This window comes from Rhodnius prolixus, unplaced genomic scaffold (genome assembly GCF_049639745.1).
Source record: "Rhodnius prolixus isolate KJV_2025 unplaced genomic scaffold, Rpr scaffold_11, whole genome shotgun sequence".
NCBI lineage: Eukaryota > Metazoa > Arthropoda > Insecta > Hemiptera > Reduviidae > Rhodnius > Rhodnius prolixus.
In genome coordinates this window covers 2,541,697-2,555,116 of record NW_027411625.1, presented here as the reverse complement: position 1 = coordinate 2,555,116, position 13,420 = coordinate 2,541,697, and the positions used below count along the sequence as shown (strand labels likewise).

At 35.4% G+C, this 13,420-nt stretch overlaps 1 protein-coding gene across 2 annotated transcripts; it reads right to left on the bottom strand.

Moving 5' to 3' along the window:
• Positions 1-2,767: 2,767 nt before the first annotated feature.
• On the bottom strand, positions 2,768-12,605 carry LOC141459087 (E3 ubiquitin ligase RNF121). Of its 2 annotated transcripts, XM_074137661.1 has the most exons (8): positions 12,193-12,599; positions 12,064-12,098; positions 11,848-11,989; positions 9,235-9,389; positions 8,254-8,482; positions 7,364-7,497; positions 5,364-5,465; positions 2,768-2,905 (listed from the first exon to the last, which is right to left on the bottom strand). In XM_074137661.1, exons 1-8 carry the CDS (start codon positions 12,211-12,213, stop codon positions 2,785-2,787), a joined length of 939 nt encoding a protein of 312 aa, XP_073993762.1. In that variant the 5' UTR covers positions 12,214-12,599; the 3' UTR covers positions 2,768-2,784. The 2 variants fall into 2 exon arrangements, with proteins under 2 accessions (XP_073993762.1, XP_073993763.1); XM_074137662.1 differs by lacking the exon at positions 5,364-5,465 and having other exon boundaries at positions 12,193-12,605.
• Positions 12,606-13,420: the final 815 nt, after the last annotated feature.

Here is a 13,420-nt window from a genome sequence, read left to right as displayed (position 1 = left end):
TTGCTTTCTCTTCACTTCTGCAACTGCACTTATATTGAGCTGCTCCTCAAGACTTACCTGATTAAATGCGCTCTGAGTAGATTGTGATTGTACTTTAATCAAATTATTGTTGAGAAATTGATTGTCTGTTTCCAGAATGTTAATTATCGGTTGGTTTTCTCCGATTTACCTTGCGCAATGCTTACCTTATTATTTACAGTACTTACCTTGCAGAAAATTCTGCTCTATTCGCGATTTATTCGTATGTATCTTACATGCTCTTATTCTGAAGCCACGTTGAGATATTCTCTCGTTCTAAAACACTATTATTTATACTCTTTTAACAGCCACTTTGGTTGTCCCTTTCACAAGGAGGAAGAATCTGGGTGGACTGGAGCAACCAATTTTGGGGGAGTTACTATCCCCTTGTCCATGGAGGCCAAGTATCTGGGAGTTATCTTCGATAAAAGGCTTACATGGAATTCACATTTTAATATGATTTCCCGCAAGGCTAAGGTTTCCTTAGGTTGCTGTAAAAGGCTGTGTGGGAAAAGTTGGGGACTAAGCCCTAGAATGACACTCTGGATCTATAAAAGTGTAGTCAGACCCATGGTGTCACACGGGGCGGTGGCTTGGTGGGCGAAAACCTTGCAGGTGGGTGGAGTTCGGGCACTAAGTGGTATTCAAAGGCTGGCTTGCCTGAGTGTCACTGGTGCCATGAGGACTTCCCCTACTGCGGCCTTAGAGGATTTATTAAATTTACCCCCATTGCACATATATATTCAAGGCGTTGTAAGGGCCGTTGTCACTAGGCTCATGAAAGGACAAGCTCCTATTACCGTTAGGCACGGAGGAGCGTATCAAGAGTTATACGAGGAGCTGGAGGCGGACCCTATTTTGGGCCCGCCTTCAGATTTTATGACTCCCAAATGTAACTTCGACAAGCCTTTCAAAGTCTGTATTGGAGACCGGGAGGCTTGGAGACGTGGACCCCCAGTTATGGGAGACTCGATGTGGTACACGGATGGCTCCAAGATGGGAGAGGGTGTAGGAGCAGGAGTGTACGGGGTGAAGCCGAAATGTAGCTTTTCGGTTAGCCTAGGAAAGCTAGCTACAGTTTTTCAAGCTGAGCTAGCTGCAATTAGGTTCTGCACTACCGAGATTAAAGGGCGAGGAATTATTAATTCCAAGGTCGTAATTTTCTCGGATAGTCAGGCTGCTCTACGGGCAATTAGTTCCTACCAGGTCAACTCAAGGCTGGTTTGGGACTGTCTGGGTGCCCTGAAAGAAATTAGTGACCAAAATAAGGTCTTTCTGGTTTGGGTACCTGGTCATTCAGGATATAAAGGAAACGAAGTGGCAGATTTATTGGCCCGGGAAGGCTCTGCGGGACACTTCGTTGGCCCGGAGCCCTGTTTTGGGGTTTCGAAGTGTGTCAAGACTGCGGCCATTAATTTGTGGGTGCAGAGTAGGTCTCAGGAGTGGTGGCTCGCCACCACTGGACAGAGACAGGCGAAGGAGTTCATCAGAGGCTATTCGCCGAGGCTGACTGCAGAAGTAATCCGTCAAGGCCGGGGGGCTATAAGGATAATTGTAGGCTTATTAACTGGCCACTGCAGACTCAGGAAACACATGCATCGCATGGGCCTGGCAGATGATAGCCTTTGTAGGTTCTGCCAGGAAGAAGAGGAAACTGCACTGCACGTGTTGTGTCAGTGTGAGGGGCTTGTATGGCTAAGGATGTTACTTCTCGGGGAGGAAAAACCAAGGCCTGAGAGCTTTACCCAGGAGTCACTCTCCAGAATTAAGAGTCTAATTAAACGGACGGGTCTGGAGGGTGAGCTCTAAAGTCGGGGAGCCACAATAGATCCAAAGGGGTCGCAGTGGCGTAGCCCTTGAGGCCGCCCTAATTTAATCTTATCTTAACAGCCACTTTCGGGTCTCAGTCCATCACTGGACAATAATGTTCAGAGTGTGGCAGATTCTCTGAAAGCTACAGGCGTCAGTTTCGTCAGATGTTGACGCTCCTTAATTAAAAAACAATTCTTCCTAAGACTCTTGCATATCGTTTTAAAGGTTTTGTTAGTAACGAGAGAACTCACTGCTCCGAGTACGGCAGTGTGCATTAAAAGTTCCAGGAGTCAATGAATTCAGATGATGGCAGCCCCAAAGTTCTTTAAAATATTGCTAAGTAAAACTGGTTGCTTTAAAATAAGAAGCGGGCATTATCAGTATCCATATTTCCGCTCATTGACTAGAGCGAAGAAATAACAGGGGCAGAATCTCCCATCCTAGGGCTCCATCTAAGCCAAGCAGGTTTAATATGTGTCATCCCAACTCGAGTGTTCTCAGTATGAGAAAGAAAAACTGTTGATTGGCGCTAATAGCCGCCGTAATGCCTCTTTCCACCAAAAAACAGAACAATCGAAATATGAAAAAAAAATAATTTTACGACACGCTATTTTCTAAGATTTACTACGAAATAATACTCGCCTAATATTCTGAAGACTATCTACTTCTACAAATGTACTGCTTTCCATTTTATTTTGATAAACTGTGGTTATGACTAAATAAAAATGTAATATGTTGATCAGTTAATCACAACTTGTCGCATATAAATGAGTGAAGCCAATTTATTTACTGTCTCAAAACTTATTCACAGCCCTGTCTAAACAGTAAACTTATATATTAATATTTTTCAAAGGTATCTGCAGTGATATGTGATAGAATTTGAAAAAAGCATAGCAAAAATTAATTATTTTAAATAAGTAATAAAAAAATCACCAAGTATAAAAAAAAAAAAATTTATTCTAAACCCAAAACATAATTAATGACTTGAATGATGCCAATGATGATTGGCTGCCATGCAACTAACAGTCTTATCCATTCTAATAGCGTTCCATAAAGGACATGTGGTTTTTCCCATCTAAATTCGCAAACATTAAGGAAACAGTACTTGAAAATAATTAAATTAGTATATTATTTTTTGAAAGAAGGCATGAAACCTGGTATGCTTTCTTACTGCTTAATTGTGCACATTAAATGTAGGTAGTTCAGTTAAATGATTAGCTTTTCAATGGGTCAGGTAGCGTCAATCACGTAGCTTTAAATAGATAATTGAGTGGCACTCGATTCATTGTCAATAAAACCGCAAACAGATGATTAAACATTTTCCAATTTGGTGGTAGAAAAACGAAGCTTTTAGAAATTACGAGTAAATTTCCTACAGTTAAATATCTTTTAATTTAAATTTTCATTTTTCTCTAATTACATAAATGAGGGAAGAAGGTCGGGATATTATATTAATATGTAGGTTAAATTTGCTGTTGCAATTATCACCTCCTCTATCATACAAAATGGAACAATAATTAAAATGACAAATTTTATTTGCCACCTGACTGTAACTCTCAACTAAGTTTAAAATAATGTGCTAAACCCATTTTCGGTTCACAGATTTTCTTTAAACAGGACAATTCTATCAATACTTAACAGGAATCAATATTTGTTATTATAAGAGTTGATTAAACGACAAAAGGTACACAAATCAGTAAGTACTCGATTTTTCATTCATTTAGACTGTTAGAAGCGTTAGAGAAAGCTCATGTATTTTATTTAAATTTGGTTCCAATTTTTTCTTCATCCTTCTGAACTGGCTTATCTTACTACTATTGAGGAATTTAAGTAATTTAACATTCGCCATTAAACAATATTAAATTTTCATTTATATTTTTTAGAATTTGTTAGATTTCACAGATTCTTATGTCGGCCATTCCACGTAGGGGGATATGGATTAGCCACTTCTTCAAGATACTTGCCATCCCTGCGGGTATCCCAGCCTAACAACATGGACATGAGCATCATAACTGTAACACCCCAATGCATTTATTTACACAGTTCACATAAGGCTTAGTGGTGGTATATCCCCACTGCTAATCCTTGCTTCTATCCCTTCTTTGATCCTGTCTGTCCCTTTCTGACCCCCGGATTCCTACCCAAGCTGAGACGAGGACTCGGGCCGAGGCTGAATGCGTACAGAGTAGTCAAATATATGTGCAGTAACGATCACCTTGGGACATGGGGCGAAACCCCATTGTAATGTAGCCTTACTGTGGCAGTGGAGGTCTGCCACAGGTCACCATTTATTCCCCCTACCTCACGCTAGAATTAACGGCAATGATATTATTGTAGATGACATTTCTGTAGTGGTCAGGGGTAGGTACGAGAAAATCGTTGCTGAGCTCACGCAGGAAGCACTCAAAATCATAGAAAATTGGTGTACACAAAGTAGATCTTACAGTGAACATTACTCTGATTCCCTTTAATAGAGAAGGGGCAGAGAGTTACAAAAATTACAAATTCAAGCTCAAAACAAAGTTGTTGACAACAGAGTTGACAAAACTCTGGTTGTTTCGGGTGAGGTTAAGTATCTGGTCGTTGTCCTAGGATCCAGACTCACTTGGAAAGCACATCTAGATAAAGTTACACTAAAGGCAAACAGCCTCTTTAAGGTATTACTAAAACCTGTGGGAAGACATGGGGTTTTCGCCCCAAAATGACCCACTGGGTCTATACATGATTCCATCAATCTAAGTTAAATGAAGGGCTACTCATCATTAAACAAAAATATTTTATAGTTCAAAATGGTCAACTATAATTATAGAATTTCAAAAACTACAATGGTTTTTATTAGTTTTTAATATCTTCAGTTAGAATTCATGAAAACATTGTTCTCAGGCAAATGTTAAAATACTTAAAAAGCCTCAATAGCAGTAAGAAAAGTCAATTCAAAAAAATAGAAACAAATTTAAATAAATCACATAAGCTCTTTAGAACAATTCTAAATGGCTGAAATTAAGTGCTGAAATATGTATGAATGTTGGGTACTTGCTGTTTGTACACCTTTTGACATTAACTCAATCATTAATTAATTTTTTGAACTGTTGAGGTTTTTGTTAGGCATCAACATAAAATCAAATTAACGGAATTTTTATATGAATGGATTAACACTGTCAGGCCCTCTGTTCCTTATTACAAGAACTTTTGCGGAAATTCTAAATAACTACGAACTCACTATTTTTTTTCTAGAAAAATCCTTTCAACTTTTCTGTGGGAGAAGCGCATAATTTTAGAAACATTTTTTCTGTACTTTTGAAAACAATTATTCACTTACGATGGCAAGTGATGTAAGAGGTGGTTGTATAATTGTTTCACTGCTTACATATATATTTTCGAAAACAGAGTACCTTAAAACTTGTATTTCTAGAGAAGACATAATATCGAAAATTCGGAACGATTAACTCTAACGAGCAAGCAGTTCTGGAAAGAAAAAAAAAAGATAAAATTGTTTCATTACTTTGTAAATATCATTAAAATTTAAAGGATACGGATTGCGAAACATTTTCTTCAAATCCACCTTCTCCTTACAGTAAGGACAGATCTGTTTCTTGCCCACTATACACCAACCACGGATACAAAATTCATGGAATCTAAGTGTTTGAACGTTCAGAAAACAATTCCATCAACACTATGTATTTATATATCGCTAATATTATAAATATTAAATTCAGCGAAGACACAAATCTTCATTTATAAATTTAATTACTTAAGGGTCACTGTAAAATATTCTTTTCGATTCTCAAAAAATGATTTACCTCTATTGTATGAAAATTGTCGATTAACCTTTCTATTCTACTTGTTTTCTAAAATATGGCAATATTTTCTCTCTACATTGAATTAAATTTTGCTTAAATGTTACAAAATAATTATTGCTTATTGTAAAATGGACCTATTAATAAGAAAAGAAATTAACTGAGGGACAGCGTGCTGGTAGCATGAAGTTCATCCAGTATTTTAGCCCTTTGAGTTTCTCATTCTAGGACCTTCAACTGCTATCCGGTCATTGTAACTAGAATACACTGTGTGAAGACCGGCAGCGCTTCAAGGGAATTTTGGATACAATGATTTTTGATGAAGACGCCCCTTAAAAAAATACAAAAAGAATAAAAAAAAACTCTCAATGCTCGGGCTCATGAATGGTGGAGAATATATTAAAAAAAGAGGTTTCTTTCTTATTAGTCCATCCAAGACTAGCAAATCTTAAGAATTATTTGAGTCTATCTATCACGGTTGGATATGGATTAGTAGTTTATCTCAAAAAAAAAAAAAAAATCTATTAAGCTTTGGCAATCGCTCAGATTTTTAAATTAAATTCATTTCGTATAATCTTAAACCAAACAAATTGTTAAAAAGGAACTGCCATGATACAGTGATTACGCATTTAAGGGTGAACCCAACACTGACTTGACCCTCTCTGACGGTTGCATCTTCCTGTGGGGATATAATCTCTCAGTATAAAAATAAGCAAGTGTCAAGACCTGTCATCAGAAACTTAGGGAGCTCTGCTGCATGACACTCTAAAAATACCCTTTTGTGTTCTTTATCGGCCGCTATGCATACCAACCTTTACTAGCGTTAAATGACCTAAGAAAGAAATTTACTGATTTTAAATGTTCTTAAAAACAGTTGAGCCAAAATCACCCGCTTTATGCAAAATTACCCTATGTGTGTAGTTAATTTTTAATCTTTGAATGTCCCGGGGTTACAAACGACTGTGCATTTTTCTCCATACAATTGTAAAAATTCTTAGATTTTAACCAGCACTGCGGACCTAACACAGCTCACTGTGATGGACAGTGTTGTCTGTAACGAGATAATACTGTCCAGAGGCCGGCAGTGCACTGAAAAAAGCTCCGGGCGCCAATAACCTTAGATGATGACGCATCTTAAATTAGAAAAACAAAAAAATTGCTGAATGAAACAGGAGCTTAACATTCGTATATTCATACTGAAGACGGTCTTGCTTCGTTTTGGCGAAGTTTTAACATTTTTTAATGTAATCGCACGGCTCCAAGAACCAGCTCAAAATGAATTTGCTCTCTTACGTAGTTTCACTTAGGGCACAGCACATTATTTCCAAAATTTTTCCTCGGAGGATGGAGCAGTTGGTTAGCCATACTTAATCCGTTACTTCTGTTTAATTGAATTTTCTAAATAAATCTACTTTTCTTCTTGAAAAATCACTCGGCTTTTGATGAGAATTGTACGTGCAGAAACCCATACCGGCTGCAGTTGCATGTCGCAAGATGTCGTCAGCATTTCTGAACCCAAGGCAATCCGACCATTTTTTTCAATCCCTTAGTATTGTTCATAAGCTTAAGCCAAATAACATGATTAAAAAACAAAGTTACCAAACAAAAACATTTTTTTAAACATGATAAAAAACAAATTTTGTTACAGTCTAGTTTACTAATTAACCGAAGACCCTTAACAATAAATGTAACGGAGATATCTTCGGTTTACCTACGTAACACGAAATAAAGGATACACATGATCACAGGATAATTTATAAGTATTTAACACTGTGCCATTTTCTGAGACTATAGAAAATATTTCATTGCCACACACGGCACAGATATTGTTTTCAAGTGCCCTGGCTGGAATTCCATCCTTGGAGTAATACTGAAAAACAAGTACATGAGACCATTTTCTCCTGCAACGTTAAATAATAAGAGGACTATCAAATGAGGTGTTATGTTAGGCTTTTAATCCCTTTTTCAAAGAGGCTTTCAGAAAAGAATAACATGTAGTAATTATTAATAAATAATTTGTGTATAAACAAAATATATATATAATTATTAAAAACAAAAGAGGTAAGGATATCATTCCATCTGCCGACGCGTTAAAACAAAAAACAAAAGTCCTTTCGAACATAATAAAATTAAAGATCAATAATGAAAATAATATAAATTCTACTTTAAATTTTTTTATGAAACGTTCATTTCAAGATTAATAATTATTATAATTAAACCCCGAAACCAATTTCCACTTATACTTTAGTGTTAAAATAGTGTAACTGTATAAAGCATGCCAGTCGTTACTATTCAGACACATCAGAAACTGAGACCTGTCTATCACATCCACCCTAAACCAGATCCGCCACAAAACCACTCAAAACTGGACAAACGGCAACAAAATGATACGAGAAAAACATATTAAAAATATGCTCATGCATGTTCACTTAAATCCGGTTAAGAAACAAACATTTTTAAAAAATGAACCTGGTCCAATATAAGTTGCATAATTCGATTAAAATTCATGATAAGCCACTATAGGATGTTATCAAAAGACACCGACAAGCAAAAAGAAGAAAAAAAGCTCATGGAACACATAATAGTTACTTTAAATTATACTCATTATACACATTTAATTACTTACTCCAATGTGAGAGGCCATCTTATCGCTAGATATTTCTGCAATATCTTGGCCTAATACGCCATAATAAAGGCCATAGAAACCAAATAATACAGCCGATTCTAGCATTGTCTGTGACTTTATTCCCAAAAACATATCAATTCGAATTAAGAATAATAAAAACAGGACGTAGCCAATTATTCCGAGTAAAAAACTCAATTGATATATGAGGAGGAACCACATATAAACCAATCTGTAACAAATTTAACACACATACAGCATTTGTAATTACAAAAAATACATTTCTTTCAGGTTAAAAAACTTTTCTTTTGCACCAAAATAGCATTGTCAAAAGCAAAGGATAGACTCACTACAGCGCTATTTTTGTATGCTTTATTATTATAATTTAAAACAAACCTTTCCGAACAAAAGTCAATTTCGAAAATTTAATAGTAGCACTAAGTGACAGCACTAATTATAGTGTGAGCGTGGGGCGGTTGTGACTTAGCGCTTAGTGACCGCCCAAAATAATAATAATAATAATAATAATAATAATAATAATAATAATAATAATAAAGTTTCCAACTAAGAGAAATGTACAACCTGGACAAAACGACGATTGCGCCTATAATACTTTCCACGAGTGGCCTCGTGCCCAGAACAACGGTGACTGCTGTCAATGAGTTGGGCCTATCCACTGATCTGGTTGTAGAGGCGCAGAAGGCAGTCCTCCTATATACGGTCCGTATCGTCCGAAAGTTCCTGAGTGCTGCCCATTAAGCAGATCAATACAGCCAATCGCCGCGTGCAGCCCGTTATTATTTGGATTTAGTTTTTAACTCCGAGAGATAGATTATGTAATTTAGATAAGGGGTTGTGGCAAAGTCCACCCCCCCTAAGTGATTTCCCTAATAAGGAGTCAGAAATGAAATAATAATAATAATAAAATAAAATAAAGTGAAAGTAATTATGCTATACAAAGACTTAAAATGACCTTACACTTACCCTGGTGTATTTCCACTGATTGGTTTCTCAATTGCCTTTTTCACAATAAAGGCTGTAATACACGAAAACACTAGCCATAGGAAGATAAACCTCCACCACTGATTTTTTATACTTAGGCACATTGGGATTATCCACATAGCTGCCAGAGTTACTAACTAAAATAATTTATTACAATAAATGATGACATTATAGATAAACAATTTAGTGATTTCTCAATATTGATTTCATAACTATTATAACTGAAAAAGAATAAATGTTAAGAGTTGATCAAATGAAATAGTTATATTCACAGCTGATATCTCAACTATAGGATGATCAAGAAAAAAATATAAAATAATTTTTGATTACCCATAATGAATTTTTTTTAACAACGTTCAAAAAATGTAATCGCTAATCGCTCGGGTGCTGGTTTTGGAAAGAAGTGAACAACGTGGACAGTTTTAACGAGATGTCCATGAAAATGTGCAATACTTTTTATTTATTTTATTTTGTCCACAAATTCTTTTATTTTGCAAATGACAGATATATTTTTTCAAAACATTAGATGTCAAGATCCCGCTACGAAAAGAAACGAGATGCGACGACGAGGTGTGCGGAAAGAGCATACTGTGGCCAAATTGTACAATCAGTGAGTATCAGTCTTAACTGTTTCACTGCATGATGGGATTCCACCCTGTTAGCTTGGCGATTGTTAACTACTCGAGAAGTCTGTCTATTCCCAGCCGTAAGTGAAGTTAATAATTTTACTCGCGCACAGAAAGCATGCCTCGAACATAAAAAAAAAAAAAATAGATGAAGATTGGACAATATGGCATATATAAAAACAGTTCATAATTATCCTGTTATTCAATTTTTTTAATTCGTCTGGCGGGAGGTGTGTAATAGAACCTTATGTTGCTTGAACAAAATTTTTTGCTTTTGATCAAAGTCGGGAAACAGTGGGTTTTTAAAAATAAATAAATAAAAAGAGCAGTCAATCAAGTTGTTGACCATAAAAATCAGACCATCGAATTTTTCTCAAATGCTCTCTTACTACAACCGGAAATGATCGCGATCCAAACATTGACCAGCTGTCTTAGAATTTTGCCATTTTTCAACAAATTTCATTATTCTTTTGTAGAAGTGCATGATAAAAAATATGATTAAAATCAGGATGTTAAGTATCCTTCTCCTGACAGCCTGACGACAAGTTTATGCAACACTATCTTAAGTCTCATTTTTACCATTACCACTAATAATTTTTACCATTAGTTAGGAGTTAGCGGCTAATGATGTCTTTACACACTATCACTGTACTGTAGGATTGACTTGTATCTTTGCATAAAGCCTTATCACGTTTTTTGAGGGCAAACTGCCCTTAAAATTCAACACTCTCATCTCTCAAAATAGAACAACTTGATTACACTCACCAATTGATCTTGTTTAGACACTCTTAAACCAAATTCTCACAGTAAAAATATTTATCTAAAAGTGGAACTTGGTTGCCAAGTATTACGATGTTTTGAAATGCCACTTAAGGCGCATTAAAGTAACGGACACAGTTTTTTTTTATTGGTCTACCTGCAAGCTAAGATTTTAAAACAAACTACTTACTCTTCTTCAGACCTCTCTAAATGCCATCATCGAAGAAATTACTATCAAAGTATATCTTCGGTTCGGGTAGTCCCATAAAAAATAATCGCACGCCCATCTCTGCGCTGGGAAACTACTACCAAATACCCGTTCAATAAACTCTTCTAAAACAAAGCTCATTTATCCAAGGCTCCATGCATTGGTTTCTCAGCGGAGACAATTTAAGAAACAAATAATACTAAAGCACTTACTTATGTGTTGGGATAGATTGATAACAGATGAGATGCAGTTCACTGGAGAAAAATACTGAAGGATGAGGTGAAACAAGGCTTGGTGAAGTCTAACTGAAAGGAGTATTTGGGTACCGAGAATTACTGGTGGGAGAGGGTAACAGTAAATGGTGATGCAATAGATAGTTAAAGGAGAATATGAGCATCTTCTAATACAATACTAATATAAAACCTAGCAAAAAACTAGTGAGGCACCATGTGCTTTACAATTGAATCAAACGGAGAAGAATGTCCCCACTAATTGTTAAACACTAATGAATCCTTCCCTTCTTAACCTCATTCAACCTCCAAATAGCCTAGTTGGATAGTAACAGAAATGAATTGCTCCAAATGGAGAACGCCTAGCGGTGAAAACTTGTCCGAACATCTTATAAAATAAGTAACTGCCAACTATTGTGCGTGCGCTGGTCCCCAAACACCCCAATTTTATACTAATCTCAAAAACATTATCCTTCGCTGTTGAAATAATCCTTACCCTAAAACAGAAGGAATACGTTATAAGGGTAATGATAGCACGGTCTGAGAGTTACTAACAGAGGCAGGTTTGAAACAACCTAGTTGTCAGGATACTAAAGAAAATCATGCCACATAAAAATGCCTTGCACTAATGTCTACTTTGAGGACATTGCCGTAAGTTGTAACATTTGTTAGCTGCCTAAAAGGTCGGCCTAATACCGACCATTAGGCAACTCTATTCTGAAATAAAATTTATCTTCAGACCAATCATTTGGAGAAATACTTTTACACATACCTGGTAGGATTTTGGATATCTTCTTTTCCATTCTACTAAACCTATTTGAGCTACAATAATCGTTACAAAGAAGATGATGACCATTTCTGTATGCATTGCATCGTGGCCCTTATGTAATGTTTTCAAACGCATTAATTCTACCCTACAACAACATCATGTTTATAATACTGAAAAAGCTTTTAAATGTACACAGATACTTAGAAATGATGCCGTTACCTTCGTAATTCATCAGGGCTAAATTCTTCCCAATCCTAAAAATATACATCAAAATACATTTAATCATTCAAAATCTGATAAAATATTATCTAATTTCTGATCAAAATAAAAAGAAAACAGAAGACTTACCTTATTTTCTAATTCTTCCATTATGACTAAAATGATTTAAATTACTTAGCAACCTTTATGCTAAAAAAATTTACAAATTTGCTGTGAAGCGTCTTAATAAATTTGTTTACTTAAAAAATATGTAAATTTTAAATTTTAAATAATACTTAAACTAGCTTGTGTATTAGACATAAATTTTCTAAATCATATTTTGAAGCTGCACCGGGGAAGGCTACTTGACGAACTAGCAGGTTCGTAATAAAGTTATCAGCAAATATTTCCGCCAAACTAATTGCCCAATTTCATTTCGTGAATAATATTGAAATTAATAAAAATATTGTTATTAACTTCATTAACTATAATTAAGATAAATTTTTCATGTTTTTTTTTATGCTACTTCGAAAGTTATTGAAACCTCCCCCATGAACATTTTTCTTACTTCCCCTTAACCCTCGTATTAAGTGTTACAATCATAGATATATACAGTTATTAATATCTACACTTTTTGATTGTTCAAAAACCTCTGAATTGTTCAAAAAATATATTTTAAAATTCACAAATGCAGATATATAAAGATATTAATATCTACACTTTTTATTTCTGAATTTTAAGATATATTTTTTGAACAATTCAGAGGAAATAAAAGGGGAAAGATAAAAACGAGAGAATTTAGAAAATAAAACGGATTCAAAACATGGTCAATATTGAGCGAATTTGAACTTCGATCCTGACTCAACTACAATTACTACAGTATATTGTAGTAAAAAATACTGTAGTATACTGCTAAATACAGCTACTAACCATACATTTCTTTAACAAGACACTATGAAGCAATTCCCTGAGAGTTTTCTAAAATATTTTATCCAAATTAGTAAATTCACTAGAAACACAATAACAAAGAGGAAGATTTTTGATGTTTAGTTTAAACCTGAAATGTTGAAATAAATGTACCCTAGTACAATGAAGCGGTTTTTAAAAATGTTTCGATGTATGTGGACAGCATAACTCGAAAACAAAATATCGCCGAAAATTCATTTTTGATTGCTATTTATGTTTTGCCATAAGGAGAATAGGCATGCATTAGATTGAATTACAAATAAAGCGATCCTGCTCTACAGATACCCCATACTAAAAGAGACTTAGAGCACCGCACGCATATATTTCTAGTAAGAGAAACCTCGCCCTTTTTAAAGTCCTAGGTTTGTCTAACAAGTCGTTTTAGTGTATTATTGTCTCTCGTCTCAAATGC